We start from the raw sequence: 23,553 nt of genomic DNA on the forward strand, positions 1-23,553 counted from the left end.
ACAGGCTCAATAGTCACCTTCAGGCCCTCAGGGCAGGACAAAGTCATGGCGAAGGCGCATGGCACCACCTACCAGCACATGAGAGCAACGCTGTTTTATTCATTTGGATTCAATCTGGCGCCTGGGGATATTCTAAAAGTGAGGAATCTTTGGCTAGAAGTACCAATCAGAAAATCTAATTTACAGTATTGGCAATCATGTTTCTGGTTTGGATAATATGTGGTCTCTAGTCATCTGCAACTTCACTATGGGAGTCACTTCAATCCACACTGAGAACAGATTATGACATTTCAGTCCACATTCCAGTTGGTCAAGTCATCCTTGAGTGGGTTTGAATTTTAAATGTAGGCCAAGGTGTAGATACACCTCAAACATTCTATTAGGAATAGGTAACTGAAAAATAAGATGGGTAATTACTGATGCTGATATACCTCCATGGACCCAGTTTTCCTAGCACGGGTTAGTGGTGATTTCCGCTGGATGCTGATTGGTTCACTGGGGAGAGGTGACATCAACAAGGCTCTGTCCACCTCATCTACTCCCTTCACCCTAGACAGGTCTTCCAGGCTGCCAGGGTCCGTTTTCTTATCTTCATTCTGCACAAAAGAAGAAACAGAAATAGTTAAATATAAAGAAAAGAACCTGCTCACTTTTAAGACATTACACATTTCAAAAAGACCACATGGAACTAGTTTGGAGTCTCTCTCATACAGCGATAAGTGTGTATGATATGATGTTTGGGAGTATTATACCCAAACTTCCATGTCATAAACATCTTCCACTTAGTTGCATAGCATGCTCCCGTATTACACCTCTTTGCATTCTTCAGGATGTGCACATATTTTTTTGAAGGGCATATATATTCTAATTCAGACTTTCGAAGTCACTGTACTAAACTGTGCACATTCCAAGTAATTTAGTAAACACCATTACCGAGGAAATGGATTGGAGCTGGTAGACCGTTACTTGGATGGATATACTGACATTAAAATAAGATGAGAAAACCAGGCTGTCCATGAAGAGATCTTCATTGATAATGAAACAGTGGTCATGTGTGGGATGTTTAAGCAATTTTAGAGACGCAAAACGTTTTTTAATATGTACTAGACAGTAACATTAACTATTTTTTTTTAATTAGGTCAATCAATTGAACTAATTACAGTCAGAGAAAGGGCTGGCCTAACCTTCTAAGGGAATAGTACTAGACTCAGAGAAAATTAAAAGCAGTGAAAATGAATTCTGCTTCACAAAGAAGTCAACAATTGGTTGATTTTGCCAGTGAATGTTACCAGGATTAAGCAGTGTGCTCTTATTAACCTTTTCCGACAAGACATTTTAATGCACTTTTAATTTGTTTGCTTTCACTTCATGATTTATTATCTCAATTTTTCCATCTTTATCTGACTGATAAGATCTGATTTAAATGATTTTTTCTGCTCCTTTACTCGCCTTCATATTTTGTGACAAGACTGTCCTGTCAAAGGAAAAACTCAAATAAATACCATCACACACTGTGAGTGGGTATCCTTCCAGAGTACCATTTTGATAAGAAATTGTCTAGGATCACCCTGGAAGACAAGAAAGATCAAACTATGTTGGAGATGTCAAGATATATTTTACCCAAGAAGTTGGCTCAGGTTTCTCAACTTCCTTATATGCTACAACATACAGGAGAATGATGGTTCCACCCAGCACAGACACAGAAATCAGAAAAAAATACACTTCTGATAAATATTTGAGCATTCAATTTCAAGGATCTCCACCTATTTTCATCACACAAATTTGAAGATTTAATGTCAAATATCCCCTTGATGCTGAAGATTTGCTTGGCATCGAAGCGGTCTAATCTGCCGTGATGCACCCACATCACCATATGAATCCTCAAGGGCAAAAAGTCTGATTGGTTGTACAAGACATAGAAACACAAAGGGATCCTATTACACAGAAATATCTCATCACTGAGAAAGATCATGAAAGGTTACTTACCTGCTCCTACACTTTCCTGCATTGAATTATTTCCAGTCGTTTGGCTGGGAACACCTTTGTAGTCAATGTTAACATAGCAGTGTACACATACACACAAATATTATTGTAAAAGCCAAAATCTATCAGCCTTCCATACGTTTATTCTATGACCCAACTTTAATGTAGGACTATGGCCCTAGAAGTCAAAAATGACATCTGAGATGACAAAATCATTAACAGGTTTAAAGGTGAAAACACAAGCAGCGAAAGCCTGATAAGCAGTTTTTCACAGCTAGAAGGTCCAAAATGCTAGCTATCCAGATGAAAAACAGGGGACATGGACCACGTAAAAAAGATGGATTGATAAAAATATTTTGAGATTGCGTATTCATTTAAAGATCAATTGTAAGTAAGTACATGTATTTCAGCTAAATAAAACCAAATACATTAATCCTACCAGTTCGACAATATAAAGAAAGGCTTATAGCAAGTAAATATAACATTTTAAGATTTTTTCCAATAACATGATTATAAAAAATGTATGGTGTAAAACTTGTGCATCAATTAGAAAGTATATGCAGTGCTTGAAATGTCTAAAGTGCATAATGTTAGTCAGTAACACCCAGTGTGAACTCTTCTATTAAGTTGGCAGAGACAAAAATGCCCTTTCTCTCAAATAAGAAGCATTGAGTGCCACACAGAATTCAGAAGGTCCAGCATAATTTGTAAAACGAAGAGCGTCTATTTGATCGTATATAAAAAATATGTGGGGCCTCAGTTAATAAGCATTAAAAACAATATAAAGCAAATATAAATTACAGTTTTCTGAAGACCGGATAGAAGAACAGGTCACTAAAATAAAAGTTAATTTCCTCACTATGAGGCTGTTTGCCACCAATATGTATTTGATAAATCCAACAGTATGAGAGCATAAACACCTAAACTGTACACTTTAGAAGCTTAATTGAATGACGTGGGTGACTGCTTGACTTGCCCTGGTGCACAAGAGTAGCAATAGTACAGTCAGGAGTTTCTTGTGAAATGCTTCACCATTTTTATCAGGTGCGAGATCCACAGTTGCCATGCCCACATGGGAGATATGAAAAGCAAAGTTGCAAGATAATCTGCACTTGGTACTTGCCTGGGATATTAGAGTATTTGTCGAGAAAGCGCATACAAAGGTCACAGACCAACTGATCAACAGTGCACAGCCCAGTAACCTTAGCTATGGACACTTGTAGGTGTAATCCTGAAATTTCTAGCTTGTTTCTGTAGCAAAGAAATTAAAGCAAGAATGCTCATAGTGCGGAAATGTCTTTAAACATTTCATGATTTATTTCCAATTCCTTTGAGTAGTTTTATTGAGTACCCAATAGGATGTCTTCTACTACCAAATGATGTGATTTCAAGTGCCCTTGAATCTGATTGTCTAGTACCAAAGAGTCTGACACTGTTTTGAAAGGGACTCTGACATTAAAACTCGCAGTTTATTAAGTAAAAAATATTGAAGCGTTGTTTTCTGTGAGGTTCTGCACCACCTCTTCCATAAACGTGTGGGGTTTAAAATCCTTGAGTGTTAGACCAGTTGATCAAAGCTCAATAATACTGACGTACTGAAGAAACTCGACCCGAGTTAAATCTTCTCTCAATGTCCAAGACCCCATAGGCTCCAGCCTGTTTGTGAAGTGTTTGTTGTAATTGCCATTGCAAGGACTGAGTTTGGCAGTGCTTTCTTACACCCAATTGTGTGTTTTTCACCATTGTAGCCCGGCATGTGACATACACACTATATCCTACATATTCCAAGACACCACTGCCACTCCATGCCAATTGGCAAGGGGTAAAAAACTAATGAAGGAAGCAGTCATACCAAACAACTTCATTACATTTCTTAATGTAGCTGAGTCTTCTAAAGGGAATTGTGATTTCACAGTGCCAATTTTCATCACCAGACGTTTTTTTCTGTTGGGTCAATGTCAGACAGGAACTGTGAAGTCTTACTGTGAAACTAGCAGGTACAACAACTGTGAAACTAGCAGGTACAACAGTCGGTTTGTGCTGCTTTAACATTGCTGAAAAAACTCCCTTTTACCAGTTATCCAGGTATCAACAAACACATATAGCAAAAAAACATTAGATATGCTGCTGCTGCTACTGATAAACGTTATGTGTACACTGTGCAACGTTTAGTTTAATTGAAGAGAAAGAACAGAAGATGTTTGCCACCAACTGCAAAGCAAAGCTAATCTTCTTGTGCTTTGGGATGTTAGAAGTGTGCACCTTTTAAATCAACTTTCCTTAAAATGTCACCTTTTAATGATTGGATAACATAAATAAGAGTAGTCCAGATTAGCCTTGTTGTTCATATAATGGACAAGTCCTGAATTGATCTCAATCTGATATATTTCTTTGGAATTACAATACATCTAAGGCCCTCCCTCTCCTTGCTTGTAAATAGGATCTCACCCGTACTTCCATATACAGAGGTGTTTCGTCTGATGTTAGCAGAAGAGGGATATAATATGAGGCTATGAATTGCAGTTGGTGAAATAATAATCTCAGACACATCTCTACTCGAGTAGTAAGGTGTCAGGGAGTGAAAGTGGTCTTACTAGCTTTGGGGCTGGAGCATCTTTGGCACCGATCTCTTCAGAAAAGAAAGATGTGAAACTTGTGGCTGCTGTTGCAAGCTACTGGCCACACCCACTTTATACCTTCTGCTGATAAAACTGATGGGCCTTTAGCTGTTGCTCTATGACTAATATTGGATGGGCGCCTTTACCCTAAAAAGTGTATGTTTATGAAAGTCTTGCAACTTTATGCCATGTCAGTGACCGTTTTGTTGCATTCTAGAGCATTCTCACAAATTAGTACAAAATGGTGGCCTTGTCGAAGGACATGTTAACTGTAAGAAGGTGGAATCTGACTATATGGTTGCCCCCACTTTTTTCCTGGAGTTTTTTTTTTTTTAAAACCAATTTTTATTTGGTCATATTTCGATACACAGGGCCACGGCCCTTCAATGGTACAGTGAAGCAGTTGAACAATGTGTGCATCGATAACCATTTCTATGTGAAGAAACAAACCTTGCATAACGTGCAGGGAAAACAATAATCTAAACATTGTGCAGACAATGGACCAGTGTCTAAATGAGAATACATGATTCAGCAGATTCACAGCAGACAACCCAGTAAAATAATAAAACCAGCCATCGTTACTACCCTAAGGGACGCATGCCGAAGAGCTGGGAGGGCAACTCAGGGGTCATCCTCAGGGACAGGGGGCAAATCAATTCCGCGGTCAGCTGCCCATCGCGCCCATACTTTGCGATGTTTCCTTGGGCAGCCAGTAGCCTCAAATACAGCCATCTCTGCACCCATACACTTATCCAATTCGGACTTCCATTTGCTTATAATCGGGGGAGAGGATGCCTTCCATCCCTGAGCTATGTCGCGCTTTGCTATGGTAAGGGTGAGGAACTGTTTATATCTATTCCCCCCTATGTCGTCAGTGGAATGTAACAAGAACAGTCGTGGGTCCAGTGGAAGCATCCACCCCAGCACCTCATTAAGACACGTCCTGACTCTGTTCCAGAAGGGCTGTAGGGCTATGCAAGCCCAAACTGTATGGAAGAAGGAACCTTCCTCTCTACCACACCGCAGGCACTCAGGGGACTGAATGACCCCCCATTCGCCACAGTCGTACCCTCGTGTAGTAGACTCTGTGTAAGTATTTGAATTGGACGAGTCTGAACTGGGTGGAAACGGCTGCGCCCCGCGGACTGGCGATCGCCTCCGCCCAATCGTCATCCGTCAATTCGGGACTGTCTGCAGTCCAGGCCAGCCGGGTACTGGCTAGGGTGGTGGGGGTGTGCGTCGTCAACGTTCGGTATATTTGCCTGATTTTGTGCATTCCGAGGTCCCCCATCAACAGGCGACCCTCAGGGGGTGAAAAGTCAGGGAGGGCCTCCAGATTGCGGATCTGGGGTGAGAGTGCGTGTCGGAGCTGTAAAAATGTATAAAATTGCGACTTGTGGAGGCGAAAGTCGGTCTGTAGTTGCTGGAAAGAATTCAAGGTCGAGCCCTTCATAACATCGCCCAGGGTAGAGATTCCCACCAGGTCCCAACCCCGGAACCCTCTCAACGTGTCAGCAGATCTCAGGTACATACCCTGCCACAAGGGAGTCTGTCCAGTAAGACGCCCCTTCCAACCCATTTGTCTGGTCTTGGCCCTCCACTTTTCCTGGTGTTTTGCTGGTTTATGACTTAGTTGGACTGGGATCCTGCTATTCAGGGCCCCAGTCTATCTGCTTTCTCTGTAAAATGGTTTCCATGTACATTAGGTACATTTCTAATTGGATTCTGGAGTGCCTTATAAGCCCCTAGTATATGGTATACTATGTACCTAAGGCATAGGTACCTCAGAGGCCTACCAGGGGCTGAAGCATGTATTATGCCACCCCTGGGAAGCACTCTAAAATGGCACCATAGGTCTGCTACTGCAGCCTGGGTAAGGGTGTGCTTGCACCCCTTACAGTGGTATAGGCTACTTATATTCACACATATATACAGACACATATAAACCTATAAGTCACTCCTATGGCAGGCCTTGACAATCCTGAAGGCAGACTGCTTGGTTTTGTGTGAGATGGTGCCCAAGCATGAGCTGAGCCCCTCTGCAGCTTTCGGAAATACTTCCTTATGGCTGTTCTGTGATACAGCCATACCATATACCCTTAAGTGCATTATAACATCACGGTAAATGCTAACTTTGGAATGGCTGCATCAAAACATGTCGAGTTTGGTGTCAAACGCTTTGGAATACTACCCCCCGCCAATTCTGGCGGTGGGGTAGCATTCCACCCTTCTAGAGGGAGAGACATGTTCACACTGGTCAAACCTGATAGGACTTTCCTGAGCCCCGGCATCCCAAAATGGATGCCTCTGCCACAGACACGGGTCTGGCCTCCTGTTGCTGACCCGTAACTCTGGCAGGGGAGGCCTGGACAATAGGTTTCCTGTCGAAGGGGGGTGTAACCACCTCCCCAGACAGGCAGATGTGTATTGGGGCTAGGCGGGAGCACTCTCTGGTGCTTTGAAGTCCTGCACTGGGGGCACATTTGGTGTCCCTGTGCATAGACCACCCTTCTTTCCAGGCCCATCCATAGGTGGGACCTTGGAGTTAGTCCATCCCCTAAACTTAGTATAAGTATAGGAATCCAGTCCCTAGGACTTTAGATTACCCTGGACAAAAATCTGCAACGTACATCCTGGACTTCAACGTTCTATCCTGACTAGAAGACTGAAGAAATCTCCCTTGGGGTCAAGGTATGACTCCCCTGCTTGGCAGGCACCAAAGAAGCAACTGACCGGTCTGCATCGCTGAAGCTCCCGCCGGACGCCGAAGTCTTTGCAACACCAGAGGTGGATTCCCAGACTTCCCCGAGGCTACCCTGAGTCCACAGCAAAGCTGAGGCCCGTGGCTATCGTGGGTGACTTGGAACCGTGACCCCTGGACACCGTTAACTTTTGCAGCAACACTATCTTCCTGGTCCTCCTCGAAGTTGTGCTTTAGGCTCCGAGTAGCCCCAGCCTTGAGCACCTCCTGCACCGAAGATTGTTGGCCTTCACTCCACGAGTGACCCGTGGGCCAGCTTCAAGTGCGACCGCTCGAGGCTCCTTCGCGATCACTAGCCCATTGGCTAGCAGGTCCCCACGAAGGCAACTCCTTTTCTAATTGGGCTTACCTGGTTGCTCCAGACGTGCCCTGACTTACCCTCGCTGGGTGAGTCACTCAGACCTTGCTGGTCTGCAACGCAGTCCTTTCTCTGAATTCCAGTGACTTGCCGTTGCCAAGGCTTGTTGGGTCCAATCTGGTCGCCGACACCGCAGCACTCGACAGACTTCGTGGGACAGCTCGAATCCAGCTTGTGGACTTCGTCGATGCCTCCTGGACCTCGTGGCTGAAGAGTCAAGACACCCATCAACTCATCTGAAGCACCTGACATCTCGGGGCATTGGTCCTTCCTGCGCTCGGTCACTGGCTAGTGACCCAGACTCTGTCCCCTCTGCTTTCAGGTTCCTTCCATCCTAGATCCAGGCTTGGATCTCTTCGGACACTTCACCTCTTCACGGCAGCAGCAGTTCTTTGCAGGCTTCCATTAAAATCGACGACGCGACCCGACACCAAAAGACACCTATGCACCCGGCTTCCCTGGGTGAGGTAACTCGAGTACTCCAGTGCTCCAGTGGGTGCTGGCCCTAGTCCAAAAGGGTTTGGTCCTGACTCGATTCTAAGTGTCCCTAATCTTTAAATTTCCAACCGCGACATTGCCCATAGAAGATAACGGGAACCCGTGGTTGTGTTCACACACTGCATACAGTCCCAGTGGGTCCCCCGTGTCACTACCTTGGGTGGTTCCTTGGGGTCGCAGCGATTCTACAGGCTCTTGGCCTTGTGTCTAGTTCAGTCGTGGCTCTTATACCACTTTTTTGGTATATGGTTGGGTACGCCCCTAGGGCCCAAACGTGTATTTGTGCTATTACTGATGGGGAGCCGCTTCGTACCCTGAGACTTTGCTGCTGCCTTTCCCACCTACCTGCGAGGACTACATCGCCCAGGGGGCCCAGCGGGACTCATCACTCGTCGCACCTGTGTCCAGGGTCTCAAGGCATTCAACAACAGCTCGCCGCTCCCGCTGCGTGGGAGCCGCTTCGTACCCTGAGACTTTGCTGCTGACTTTCCCACCTACCTGCGAGGACTACATTGCCCAGGGGGCCCAGCGGGACTCATCACTCGTTGCACCTGTGTAAATGGTGGTAGGACATAAATTCATCTCATAGCTCACGCATCGCGGGACGCGCGCGCCGGGCGAAGCCCGGGCCAAGGGCGGGCCCGTTTGAGCCCGTTAGAGGCTGTGTGAGGCTGGGCTGGGCACACCCTCTTTCCCGCACCCCTCGGCGGCCTCGCTGCCTATGGTCCGACATCACCGCTACCTGTATATTAATTCCATTTCGGTTTAGACCTGATTGTGATACACGTAGTTTGCGAGTGTTACTCTTGGCATAGGCATTATGGCTACTGGATCTACGAGACTGCCTTCTAAGGGTTGCAACGTTGCTGGGACTCTGGGAAATGTTATCACCCGTGCTAGTAACGTCCTTGCCTACGAGATTGCTGCCACAGAACGTCGTTTATCATTGGACCCACTATCAGGAAAGCGTTCCTCACTGGGAGCCATTATGCTAGTACCTTCCCCTGAAAAGTCTATGACTTTGCATTCTGATGGTCCATTAGATGAACCACTGCTAATAAATTTAGGCTCCGTTGTTGGCCCTAATCTATTCACTTCCTCTGACGCAAAGCCCACAGAGTCCAACCTATTAGGTCCCGAACCCCTTCCATCCGCCCCCATCTTTACTAATTTTGCTACAACTAGGTCAATGTCGGAACCGAGCGCAAGAAGTAAGTGCTCAGGTACGAACCCACCAGTTTCAAAGGGGAAGAAACGAGAAGGGGGCCCTACAAGAAATTCTACTAGGAAAAAACAAAAAAGCTCCCCTAGTATAAATTTTGGTCCTAACACTTTGACACAGGAAAATGGCCCGCCCAGATGCCCTATGCTAGACCTCGCGGTCCCTACCACACTTCTACCGATAGGGGAAGAGGATGCACGGGGCCCCACTAATGATGCCTTTTGGGCAAAAATGGAATCCGTAATTGCTGGGAGCCTGTCCCCTTTAATTAAGCGTTTATCCATACTGGAAGATAAAATAACGTCGATAGCCAATGCCACTAATTTGAACTCTGCGGCAATGGCGCAGTTGGGACAGGAGGCCCTTTTTTCACAAACTGTCCCCCCATGTTTCGACAAACCAAGTGAGCTAGCCCAAGTCGCTAATCTTTCTTGCAATTCACCTCCAACTGGAAGGGATATATTATCCAATAAAGATGGAAAAACTGTTCTTCCACCCCCCCCCCCTCCCCCCTCCCCCAAAATGTGCAGGCCCCAGGAGACATGAGTCGAATAGGGCGGCCTTTACAACAACTCGTACCACCTTCTCCTAAGGATTCCAGCAAAAATACACCCACAAGTCATAGGGATCTGTCGAGAATTGATTTGCCCCCAGAGTGCAGCCCCTATGTTGTGGTTCTAACAGGCGTCCCTGAACAGCCCCCCGATAGAGCTGAACCTTACTTGTCCCTGAAGCATAAGGTAATCCACTGGTTCAACATAAATAGACCCCTCCCGCCTAAACTTAATGGGGAGATAATGATGGTACGCAGAGTGGCATGGGTAGGCCGGGGTGTGAAAACCACAAGGGGAGATTGCATTGTTGTTAACTTCAGGGACAAAAAGGTGGTTAAGTACCTGGGGGGTGGCCAAAAATAGTCGATGGAATCCAAACTTCCTTTCTACCACACTTTTACCCGTTGGAAGTGTTTAATTATAGGATGGGCCCAGTGAAGCCATATGAGGTTACGGGTGGGATGGGTTCAGGACCGCAAGGAATCCCAGAGGCATTCCAACATGATTTACGTTTTAATATACCATGTCACAATAGGTTCAGCCTGCTTGATTGTGTCGATTGACTGTTGCCAGCCGTCGATGCTGGACCTAGCGATCCTCTGCAGGGGGAGGCCCTCACCTGGGTGAGAGTGCAGGAACCCCCTCTCTGTCAGGTTAGTCCAAGGATTGAAGGTGTGACATCACGGAAGGACAGGAATGTCAGGAGTTTAGAACGGGGTGACTGTAGGCTCCTCGTATCCGCCCTGATCCGTGAGCTAGATGATAGTTGTACCAAAGGGATAAACCACCAAACAAGGGTGAACAAATTGGAGTTACGTTACCCGAAGATAACGGAGATCTACCCCGTCTCTTCTTCCAACTATTCGACACTTCCTAGGCTTTCCACTCCTCCAGGGCTAACCGACAACACTAGGGAAAATATAAGAATTCCATCTGGAGATATTCCCCCCCAACCCATACATTCTGATATCCATTGCTCAAATCATGCTAAGGGGCTAAAGATTTTTTTAACATGGAATGTGGCGGGCTTATCCTCCTTGATGGACTGCGACGATTGGGGAGAGTTCATTGATGAGCACGACATCTGTCTTTTTCAGGAAACGTGGGCATTGAAGGCCTACCACCGCCTAGGGTACGTTACCTATTGGGAATCGGCAGTGAGGTCCAGAAGGGGGAGGCTATCTGGTGGGCTGACTATATGGGTGCGAACGCACCTGGGCTGCGTAATCAGGAAGATCAACACTGACTCGGCTGATATTATGTGCCTAGCAATGACCTTTCAGGACAATCACGAGCTGAGTTTGATTAACATCTACTCTCGCCCAGTGAATTATGGCCAGGTTTCCAGTACCCTCACTAGCCTAGAGGAATTCCTGAGCTCATCTACCAACCTAGGACACCTGATTATCGGTGGCGACTTTAATTGCCACTATGAACCCTTGAATGGGCTGTCCATTCCAGTGTCACAGGAAGAGGACCAAGTATGGGGAATTCCCTTATGTAATTCTTACACTACGAGGGGTTGGACACCTTTGGTTCTCCAACTCACTTCGTTAACCCTCACTTTTTCATTAAGAGCATGCAATGGTAGATTTCCGGCAGATAATCCAGGCAAGTTTACATTTGAGAGGAATGGACACGCTTCCATCATCGACTACATAATGTTTAGTATGGGATTGTGGTCCAGGACCCTGGAATTCGAAGTAAAACAACGCTGTGAAAGTGATCATAACCCCATTGTCGCAATTATGGAGGGTTGTAAAAATAGTTCTCAACTGGGCAGAGACTTGGTTCCTCTAACGGCCATGGTTACAAGTTGTGGCGCTCGAAGAGTTAGATGGGAGAAGATCGCCCAATCCCATACGGAGTTAAAAGATATGTATAGGGAGATCTACCCCCTTCTGGAGAGGGTGCTGGGTGATGCTGCTTTGGGAGAGGGATCCCCAGCTCAGGCAATGATAGGATCTACACATGCAGATCTCTGTGGCATCCTGGCGACCCATTTTTATCGGGAAACTAGGAGGAAACCGGAAGCAGCCACGCGGGGGAAAAACACATGGTACAATAAATCCTGTAGGGAAGCCAAGCTAGTTCTCCTAACAAATCTAAAAAAGGGAAATAAGATACTGATCAAGGAGGCGAGGATACATTTTAAGAAAGTCACTGAGGAAGCTAAAAAAGATTAGGAATTTAATAGATGGGAGGAGATCTCTATCGCGTTAAAGAAAAGGGACTCAAGGTCATTTTGGAATTTGGTTAAAACAGGGTCATCAGGTTCCCAACAAGCAGTACAACCTAACTTAGGGAAGGAAATATGGCATCATCATTTTGAAGACCTTTATGCTTTTAAAACAATAGAACTAGACGTCCCTGCTTCCCTGCCTAATGAAATCTTACCCCCTAATCTGGGTGCGGTTCAAATGTGTACGCTTGCTGAAGTCAAAATGGCTCTGAGTAAAGTACTCCCAAATAAAGCCCCAGGCCTAGATAGGATCCCAGGTGATCTATACAAGAGTGAGCCGGACATCTGGGTTCCCTATCTATTGGCTCTTTTTAATGCAATTTTGGCTGGAATGCCGCTACCCCCGACTTGGGCCGGCGCCGAGATCATACCCATCCACAAAAAGGGCTCCCCTCTTGATCCGGCAAACTATAGACCGGTCAGCTTAATTGATGTGGCCCAGAAGATCTTTGCGTGCATTTTATTAGAGAGACTCCAAGAATGGATGGATGAATCCAACATTTTAACACCACTGCAGGTGGGCTTTAGAGCTAAAATGTCAAGAATAGATCAACTGTTTAGATTACAGATGATCCATTGGAAATCTATTATTCTAGAAGGAGGCAGTCTTTATCTCTCTTTTGTAGACCTAAAGTCTGCCTTCAACATGGTAGATCGTCGACAGCTGTGGGAGTTGTTAAAAGGGATGGGAGTGCCCCCCCCCACCTATGTTACCTTCTAGAGCATTTACATAAAGACACCTTTGCCAGAGTCCGGTTCGGCCTAAATGGGGAACTAACTTCCCCTTTTCGAGTTGAGAAGGGAGTTAGGCAGGGCTGCGTATTAGCGCCAACCCTTTTTTCTCTTTTCCTAAATGGGCTGGTAGATGAACTCCTGGATTTAAGAGATGTAGATGCACCAAGGTTGGCGGGCAGGAAAATACCAGCATTAATGTTCGCAGATGACACCCTGCTCCTGTCCAGGACCCCTATGGGGATGGAAAGAGTCCTGGATGGATTTGCTTCATTCTGCAGGAAAAGGAACCTGGTCATAAATGTCAGCAAGACCAAATATATGGTTCTTCACGCGGACACTACAAACTGCCCCATCCCAAAACTGGATGGTCTATATCTAGAACGGGTGAGCATTTTCGATTACTTGGGCTTAACACTTAATAATAAAATGAATTGGGGCCCCCAGATATCAAAAGCTAATTTAAAATTTACACAGATAACAGGGGGCATCCTAAAGATGTACAAAGAAAGCCCACTAAAGCTAATTAGCCCACTAGTAGAGGTATACAAAACTCAGGCGAGAGGGGTGGTGGTATATGGTGCTGAACTCTGGGGTCATAACTCAGCCCAGATATTAACCAAGTCAGAAAACCATTTTATGAGACAACTACTGGCACTACCTACGAGTACCCCCATCCACCCTCTCAGGATGGATTTGGGCATATACCCAATCGCTGATCTGGTAGCCACACGCCCGGTCATGTATTGGCGCCGATTATGGAGCACTCCCGAACTTGCAAACTTTCGGGAGGAACTGAAATCTATCTTGATGCTCCCAAAGGCAGGCGACATTCTGTGGCTAGCCCATGTAAAAAAATCTTTGAGGGCAATCGGGAGAGAAGAACTCTGGCATACACCGGAGGAGTTATGCCCTGCTCTACCAAAAAAGATTTTGGCCAAAGCTCTGGAGGAATCTAATTTAATGCAGATCCTGCGGACAGAAAATAGAACCAATCTGACCTCGGTATTCCTCGAGGTGAAGATTGGATACAGCTTTGAGCCTGCATTAGACCTGATCCATCCGTTAATTGCTAAGAAACTTTACATGCAATTTAGACATGGATCACTTCCTCTTTTTTGTAGAACGAATAAGTGGGCTGGTTCCTGTAGACAGCCTTGTCCCGGGTGTGGTGTTGATGAAGAGACAGAGGTACACGTCATATTTTACTGTACAGCCTATACAAACCCCCGTAGAAAATGGATTATACAGCTCGCCAAAAATTTGGGGGTAAGAAACTATAGAGATTTGTTTAGGCTGTTCAAATACGATTCATCGCCTGTATTTGTTACAGTGATTGCTAAATTTTTATTTTCAATGTGGTTGATTAGAAGACGTTCAATATCATGATAAGGTATCCCCTTGTACCATCACCTTAATATACTGTAAAACTTATTGTTTTGGTCTAAGTGTATACCCATATGTCTACCCAACCACACTTTTAATGTTGTTCCTTTTATTACTTTTATTGTTTTAAAAATATTGTGATGTATGAACTTTTATGGCTGATAGCCGAAATAAAGTTTTGTGACTGACTGACTGACTGCTATTACTGATGCTTGCTCACTTGTAAATTAAGTACTTCGAACTCCAGTCTCATAAAGAGACTAGAGGGGTGTGTGTTAACCTAAATACATATATTTTAAATATATACCTGGTGTGGTTGTCCTTTCATTTGATCTTTCAAGAGATTATAGACTGGTAAAACAAGCTGCTTTACATTCCTTCAAGACTTTGCCTGAAGGCTGCTCTCCATAGCTACCACTAGGATAGCTTTCAATAAAGGTTGTCTTTAACCTATCACCATAAGGGGTTGTTTGGACTGATACAAGGTGCCCACTAGAACTAGTGGACAACATATATCAGGCCACCTTCTCACATTAACAAAATACACTGGTAATTTAAGGCTGATGCGTAATAAATTCAGTCACAATTGGCTAAGCATGTGAGTTTCCCTGGCTGTGTTGGGCCTCTAAGAAGACCGTCAAGCCTTTTAAAATTTATTTTGATTCTTGAGATGTGGTCTATTTCTTGTGCTCTTTCAATAAATACTGCACTAATACTTTAATGTCCTTCAGCAGTTGATGGCCACTTCTATGGCTGCAGTATTGACAATATGTGGCCTCAAATTTCACTACTGCTCCTAAACTCCTACTTTCTCTAGGGGGCATATTTCATTGATCTTTCATATGAATTACAATTAGGCAATTTGGTACAACTCATGACCACATCTAAGCTAGATCTTGAGTGAACGTTAACCACAAACCTGGGTATGAATGCAATAGACAGCTGGGCTTTTGAACATTTCTGCACTTCACAGAAGGAAACACAGGATACCCATTTTGTACCCCTATTGGCCCCAAATGTTTGCACTGTCTATTACAATACAGGGTAATAGTAGGCTCTCATACCGAGCAAGGCTCGGTGCGCCGGGTAGGAGTCATAATGTTTGGAAAGAGAGTTCATCATCGTTTTTGTATGTTACCTCTTAATAATCTTCTTCTTAACCATCCCCCATCTGAGACTGATCCAGATCTCGGATAGGATCATGTTTTAGAATCTCACCTCATTTTAAAGCATCTTGTATCTCTTCAACTTGTGTATAGGGAGAAGATACTCAGTTGAATCATAGCCACTTCTTGTATGTTTGTTATAGGATTTGCAGGGTATGATATCAAGAAGATGCTTCAAAAGATATCAAATTTGTCAATATCGAAAAAATGTTTTGACGTCTAAAGTATTCAAAACCATTCTACAAAGATGTTTCAGCTCGAGGTAATTCACCTTTCTTCAGAGAACACCATGTTTGTTGGTCTCTAGAGAGTTAGGCCACTGTGACATTTTTTATATGTTTTCGACTGCTTCAAGGATGACGTTAAAGCATTCCTTGTCTGTTTCAAAGCCAAAAACATTGGTGTAGCACTGGGGAGTTTTTCGACTGCTATGTTTTTTAAGCCACACTTTTTTTAATAATCTTATTATTTCATGGCCTACCTTTATGTAATATTGCAGACTTGGGTGATATAGACAAAAGTAAAATAACTTTGCAAAGATATTGGGAAATCCACAACATGGGAGTTCTGGTTTTGTTCCCGCTCCTCACCAGTGTCCCTAAGATTAACTTTATGAACTTTGAGCCCCAACCCACTGACCTCCACATCCTCCTCGCTCCAACAAAAGCCTATTCCGATCATTACTTGGGAACAGCTCACCACAGCCATCATGAACTCCATCCACTCTGGAGCACCCATGGACCCCTATCCCCACCACCTCTTCAACGTCGGAGGCAAGGATATCAGCCATCAACCCACCACCATCCTAAATGCATCCATCGCCACTGCCACCTTTCCCGTCGTATGGAAAAACAAAGAAATCAGACCACTCCTCAAGAAACCTGCCGACCGCAGCGAACTCCAGAACCATCGCCCAATCTTGCTGCTTCGTTTCCTGCCAAAGTCCTGAGGAGTTCATCAACCAGCAGCTGACAGAATACCAGGAAAGAAACAATCTGCTTGATGCCTTCCAATCGGATTTATGTGCCAACCACAGCACCGAGACCACCCTGATCGTCACCACTGACTACATTCACACCCTCCTCGACAGAGGAAAATCGGCAGCCCTGTTCCTCCTCACCTCTCCACAGCTTTCAACACCGTATCCCACCGCACACTCATCAACAGACTGCACCCCATTGGGATCCAGGAAGATGCCCTCAGATGGATCGCATTGTTCATCACAAGAAGAACTCAAATAATCCACCTACCTCCCTTGTCCTCAGAACCCAAGAATGCCATCTGCGGCGTCCCTCAAAGTTTGACCCTCTTTAACACCTACATGACACCTCTAGCTGACAGACCTCAACATCATATCCTACGCCGATGACATCCAACTCATCCTCTCATTCTCAGCAGACCCCACCAACACAAAGATCAACTTCCACAACTGCATGAAGAACGTTGATGAAGACCAACTGTCTGAAACTCAACACTGACAAGACCGAAGTACTGATCAACGCCTCCCCTTGGAGCAACACCTGGTGGCCCATCAAACTCGGACCCACACGGACTGACCACACCTGCAACCTCAGCATCATTCTGGACAGCAAGCTCACCATGAAGCTACAGCTCAATGCAGTCTCCTCCGCCTGCTTATACACCTTCCTCATGCTGCTAAGTATCTTCAAATGGCACCCCATTGGCATGAGGAAAACCATCACTCAAGCACTACTCACCCACCTGCTGGACTATGGCAATGTACTGTAGGCAGGAACCCCCACCGAATGTATGAAGAGACTACAGACGATGTGGAACTCAGCGGCCATACTCATCTTCAACCTACCCAAACAGACCCCCCACTCCTATTTTATTCATCATTCTTATATAATTTAGTATACACCATTAAGTGCTCCCACGTAACCCATAGGTGGCAGCATGCCCCATTCCGCAGAGGAATGGAAGGGGCCCGACGATGAAACACGCCACCAAGGGGTAACCCTGCTGGGTGAGTATTATATAATTACATTTTTTCAGATCTAGTTGATACCAGGAAAGGTAAAACGTATGAAAAATGGCATTCATCTTCTAGCTGTGAAAACAGTTACAGACATAGGATCTAAAGTAGTATTAATCTAGGAGTATACAGTCAATCAGAATTACATTAATTGCTACAGTCAGTTTGGCCAAAATGAACATATTTCATCAGTCAGACAGCTGTGTCCAGGAACAGCAACCATCACACTATTCTTTCAGAAAGCAGCTGGTTGTCTGGATCCAATCCTTCCTCACTGCTCGAACACAGCGAGCCAGACTACCTCTGTTTCTCTCCAAACCCACTGAGATCAGTTGCAGAGTACCCCAGGGCTCCTCCCTGAGCCCCACTCTCTTCAACGTCTACATGGCTCCTCTTGCTGCCATCGTCAGAACCAACCCACTCAACATTGTCTCCTATGCCAATGAGACCCAACTAATTCTCTGCCTCACCAACGAACCGACAATCGCCAGAAATAACTGTCACAGCGGGATGAAGGCGGTTGCCACCTGGATGAAAAAAAGTTGCCTCAAACTCGGACAAGACCAAAGTCCTCATCCTAGAACCCATCCACTCAGCATGGGACGACTCCTGGTGACCCTCCACATTGGGAACCCCGCCCACCTCCACGGACAATGCACGAATCTCGACAATCATACTGGATTATACTTTCACAATGAACCATCAGATCAATGCCGTCTTCTCATCTTTCTTCCCCGTGCTTCACCTGCTTCAAAAGACATTAAGATGGATCCCCAGCGATTCCAGAAAAATGGTCACCCATGCACTCATCAGCAGCAGACTCAACTACGGCAATGCACTTCACGCCAGCGTCACCCAGAAACTCCTCTGGAGACTACAGAATGTTTTGGACATCCACTGCTGCAGCCATATCACCGAACACCTCCAACAACCCCACTGGCTCCCAGTCAACAAAAGAATCACTTTCAAGCTGCTCCTCACACACGCCTAAAAAGCCCTCCATGACGCAGGACCAGCATACCTGAACCACTTCCTCTCATTCCACGTACCCATCAGACACCACAGCTCCACCCATCTGGCCCTTGCCACCGTCCCCCAGATCCACAAGACTAGAACCAGAGGAAGATCCTTCTACTACCTCGCCGTCAAGACGTGGAACACCCTGCTTCCCCACCTCAGACAATCCCAGTCGCTGACCCAATTCAGGAAGGATTTCAAGACCTGGCTCTTTGACTGAACCCCAGCGCTTAGACAGTCCAGAGGCCCACCATTGCCCCTACCCCAGTGGCTTGAGACCCTCACAGGTGAGTAGCCACGATTTACAAACCCTGAGTGACTGATTGACCGGGGTTGTCCAGCTTGCAGAGCCCAGCATCTATTACGTACAATCATCAACAAGACTAGGATGCGGTCTTCACAGCTATTGTTCAGTCACAGTAAGCATACAGGAAATCACATGCTGATTCCCATTGCACTCTTATCAACATAAAGAAATCCAGTCTATTACTAGATCAGAATCTGATGCTTATACATGGCATTAGTAACCGAGTAGGCTTAATACGTAGATCCAAAATCACAACCGAGTTCTTTCAAGGCACACAAGGTTCGAGAGATGTCTTCTTCTAGTCCTTTTACACCCAACAATCCGATTATTAAGGTTACATTGAAAGCAATACAACAATGGCACTGAACATGGTATTTAGAGCGATTTCCCATTGAAACTAGGATAAACAGGCTGCCTTATACAGTTATCTACACTGACTCCCATATCTGGAAAACCTTGACAGCTTCTCATGCAGCCAAAGAGGCTTCATCAGCAAAACCTCTAACATCTAAATTAAAATTGTCATGCATTAAATCAAATCTTGGCTGCCCCAATCTCTTTCTCTAACTATCTTCCAGCTGAACTGTGACCTGCACCAGCTCTCCTCTTGCTCAGGAAATAACACAAAAGTCACCATGCCTCCCAGTGAACTACATAAATCTAATGTTTATCTGGTTTGAGGTTACTGTTGCTTCTTTGCCATAACGGTTTTCTTTGTTTCTCTCTCAGTACTTTGTAAATCACGCCAATGCAAGAACACTATATAAAACTGTTAAACAGGTAAATAAATAAATAAAAATATTCATCTCACTCACCTCTGCAGATGCTGGGCGGAATCCAAACCCAGTGGGAGCATTTTCCTCTTCATCACAGCCCTTGACTCCAGGACTAAAATGTAGTTCCACATGGAAACGTTCGTCTGAGGAAGGATCCTACATGATAATGTAAACACAGCTTTACATAGTGCTTAATTACACTCCAAAGTCAGAAGGCAGATTGCATTTCCTTTAAAGCACAATCACTTGTGTTTTTTTCCAGATTGAATTAAGCAACACATCTTTTCTATATCTGGGCAATGAACATATTTTAAAATGTTTTATGTACATATCTATTGGGGATCCTTTTCCTAAAACCTACCTAGAGAACAACACAAAAAGGTATATAGTGGGACTTGGCAAGGACCCGGGAAAGGAACAATTCCTAATCCAAGTGCGAAGGGGAAATCGAGATTCTTGTTGTGAGGTTTTTATAAATCGGTCTATATTTGTTGCCCATAATCAAGCAAGCCAAGCACGGAATGTCGGACAATAAGACAAAAACTGTATTTATTTTCAGTTATAAAGTGATTAAATTAGCCAGCAACTAAGTTAGAACATGTGGATATGAGCCAAAGGCATCGATCTGTCTGAATATCATATTATGTTTTTTCGATTCCTGTACTTTTGCACTTGTAGATGAATTGTGCTTGTTACACCTCCCGGTACATTTGCTGCCTAAACCTTTTTGTGTATGTCCTTGCCTAATTCCATTTGTTGCTTTATTTTTATTTTGGATTCTTTGATCGAATCAGTGTCAGACTAGTTTAATTTGAAGCACCAACAGCGGGGTCAACAACAAACGAGAACTGTGTAAAAGCTGCCCAGCAGTGCATGGTCTCACATATGGGCAAAAGAATTGTGTTAGGTCCTGCCCACAGAGCACTCTGACACAGGTGTGTTGCAGGAACAAGAATTATAAAAAAGAATGCCACAAAGAAGCAGGCACAGCGGATGTTAGTTCAACTGAACAAGAGCATCCTCTGTGCACACAACACAGCGACCTCATAACATTTCAGGGATGAGCACAAGGTGCTTAAAGCAAAGGAAGACGAACCACAACAGCTAGCTTTTGCTGTGCGCTATCTTTTAATTAGATAGCGAGTTCATGAGCTTCATTAAAGATTGGTGTACACTGTAAACCCCACCATAAACAGATAATGACACAAATATTGTTTGCATTCTATCAGTGGCCCTATTGATTTTGACAATACTAAAATAAACTGCTACGGGAGAGTGAGATACTTGACTTGAGGAAAACATTTCCAAGTCCATCCAGGAAGACTGAAATTGTGAAAACAACGTATGCCAATGACATTAATGGTAAGCAATGGCTGCAATTAAATTAATGAGTTACTAACGTCTTCAGTAAACATTCTTTCAGGTGAAAATGATAGCTCCCGTAGATTGCTTGTTTGAACCTTACCCGCAGGCATCCTACTGGATTCAGGCTATGTTTTAGTATTACCACTTGAGCAGAGTGTAGAGGCATTGCACGACATTGGTGGAGTCGAGAAGACCGGAAGTGACATAAGACTTTCATGTGCAGCACTACTGGAGCCGGTGACACCACAAAAGAAACAAAGCATGTAAAAGGCAAAACAAAAACAGAATAACTAAGAACCATCCTGAAGACGAAAGGATGGATAGTGACAATGAAATTGGGAGAGCTGTAATATCGATCAGAAAGAACATTACCAAAGGAAGGTAACTTGTTCTTCTAATGCATATTCACTCTACAGAGTCATTGTATGAACCACTCACAGAGCAAATTTGAACGAATGCTGAGGATAATCTAGAATCACTGAAGCACAACCATATCAGATTGTGACTGTGCTCTGTCACGTTCATCCAGATAAAATTTGCCAGGTGAAGATGCACAAAGAGGCCCATGTGGCTTACTGATAATAAGGCTGCACTAGTTCAATACGCAAGCTGGCATAGGTGGCAAGCTTTTCTCTCATAAAATGAGCACAGTAACCTTCATGAGTAGTTTGATCGGTCAGGCCATAAGAATGCTGGATGCACAGCTTTCCTTATAGACTTCTTAATCTCTCCTCCTTAAAAGGATGAGGTGCTAGAAAGAACATCAGGCAAGGGATAGGCAAACATTTGACACCGCCTAATACCAGGAGGGCTTAATTCACATAGTCACTTTTTCTTTTGGGAATGTGGTCAAAGGAGGAAAAGCTAAAAGAGCTTACAGTTATCTCACCCTCGTAGCTGAGGTGACGGATACCAGAAAGACAGTTTTTCAACTATGAATCTTTAGGGGGCAAATAAACAAAGCCACAAATGTAGGTCCCACTGGGGTACTATGAAGGGGATTGACATATGTAGGAAAGTGCCCCTTTTTGCATGGCAACCCCCTAACGTTTTGCCAGATACCTGATGCCAACTTGACTGAGTGTGCCCTGGGTCCCTTCCAATTAGGTTCCAAGGGCCTGTGTTCTTTCCCAAAACTGTAGCTTTGTCTCCACAATTGGCACACCTCTGGGCCAACTGTAAGCCCCTTGTAAAAGGTGCCTCTTGTACCAAGGGCCTGGTGATCAGAGAGGGCCTCTGAGGGCTGCAGCATGTATTATGCCATCCTCAGGGACCCCTCACCTGAACATCCATACACTGCCACTGCAGATCGAGAGTTCTGGTGCAGACTAAACTAAAGAGTAGACATGCACCCATCTTTGGGTGGCATGCCTTTCAACACCTCCTGTGGCATTGGTAAGTCACCCCTCTATCAGGCCTTGCAGCCCTTAAGGCAGGGTGTACCATACCACCGGTGAGGGCAGAGCTGCATGAGCACTATGCCCCTACAGTGTCTGTACCATTCACAGGCACTGCAAGTGCAGAGAAGGTAGTTTGAGTATAGGGGCTGGTGAGTTTGTCATTTTGAACTCTATAGCCCCAGAATGGCTCCACTGAAAACTGGGAAGTTTGGTACTAAACTTCTTACCACATTAAACCTATGCTAATGCCAGTGTGGGATTACACTGGCATTAGCAAGTGTACAGTTCTACAACAGGAATTTTTCATCAACATTAAAATGCCACCATGAACTGTTAACATTGAAATTAAGCTTGAGCTACACTCCTCAGCTCAAAGAAGCACACAAAAAATAACAAAATAAAGTGCTCCACTCTCCCTGTTGAAATATCATTACAAGGGGAGACATGGAAATTCAGCAAAGCCCATCCCTTAAAAGATCATGTGGTGGGCAATGCTGATCCCATGCCATGTTAAACATTTGCTTGTATGAGGTAGGAATTAGACTTGTGTAGGGTTCCATTACCAAAGTTGTTTTTGACAAACAATAGGATCAAACTTATGGTTTCATAATTTAAACAGATTCTTTGTTTAAATGTAAAGAAATATTTTACCTGGATCTCATCACACTTGCCTATGTGTCAAGGGGAATTAAATCAATCCAAACGCCACAGTTGAGGCATGATCTGTTAAAGTAGCGAGTTCCAGAAATATATTATAAGCCTACATGCTCTTAGAATGTTTCCTTATTTCTTACTTTATATAATAGTAGCTGGATTTAACCAGATAAAAATTCACAAAATGGGTGTCATCTTGATTTCAGTTTCCAAGTAACCAGTACCATGTTCCTCATAACAAGAATAGTTTGAAGTACTTTGTGAAGTATTTAGGGGCAACTCCAAAAGAATCTTATAAAACTAGTTTTCCTCTATTTGTAAACAGGACACATCGCTAAAGCTCCAATCTCCTGTATAGTATGTTACTTATGAAATGCACTTTCGTTTATAATAGGTTAGCATGTAGACCAAACGTTTCCTACCCAATCTGTAGGTAACATCGAAAACGGCACAGCTCTCTGGTCAATTAAACAGGTCTAACTTACTATTCTGAAAACTTGCAGAGCAACCCAAGTTGA

The 23,553-nt window shown here is 44.5% G+C and overlaps 1 protein-coding gene across 17 annotated transcripts in view; it reads right to left on the minus strand.

Annotated features, from left to right (window-relative positions):
* Positions 1-23,553, minus strand: part of PPIP5K1 (diphosphoinositol pentakisphosphate kinase 1) — a 1,768,598-nt gene that overhangs the window by 354,426 nt on the left and 1,390,619 nt on the right. For all 17 annotated transcript variants that reach the window (XM_085644342.1, XM_085644333.1, XM_085644343.1 and 14 more), the window contains 2 exons: positions 19,656-19,772; positions 432-596 (listed from right to left, as the gene is read on the minus strand). In XM_085644342.1, coding sequence (XP_085500468.1) covers positions 432-596; positions 19,656-19,772 — 282 coding nt within the window. The remainder of the gene's footprint in view (positions 1-431; positions 597-19,655; positions 19,773-23,553) is intronic.

The sequence above is a fragment of the Triturus cristatus genome, chromosome 3_1, assembly GCF_964204655.1.
Source record: "Triturus cristatus chromosome 3_1, aTriCri1.1, whole genome shotgun sequence".
In the NCBI taxonomy this organism is placed as follows: domain Eukaryota; kingdom Metazoa; phylum Chordata; class Amphibia; order Caudata; family Salamandridae; genus Triturus; species Triturus cristatus.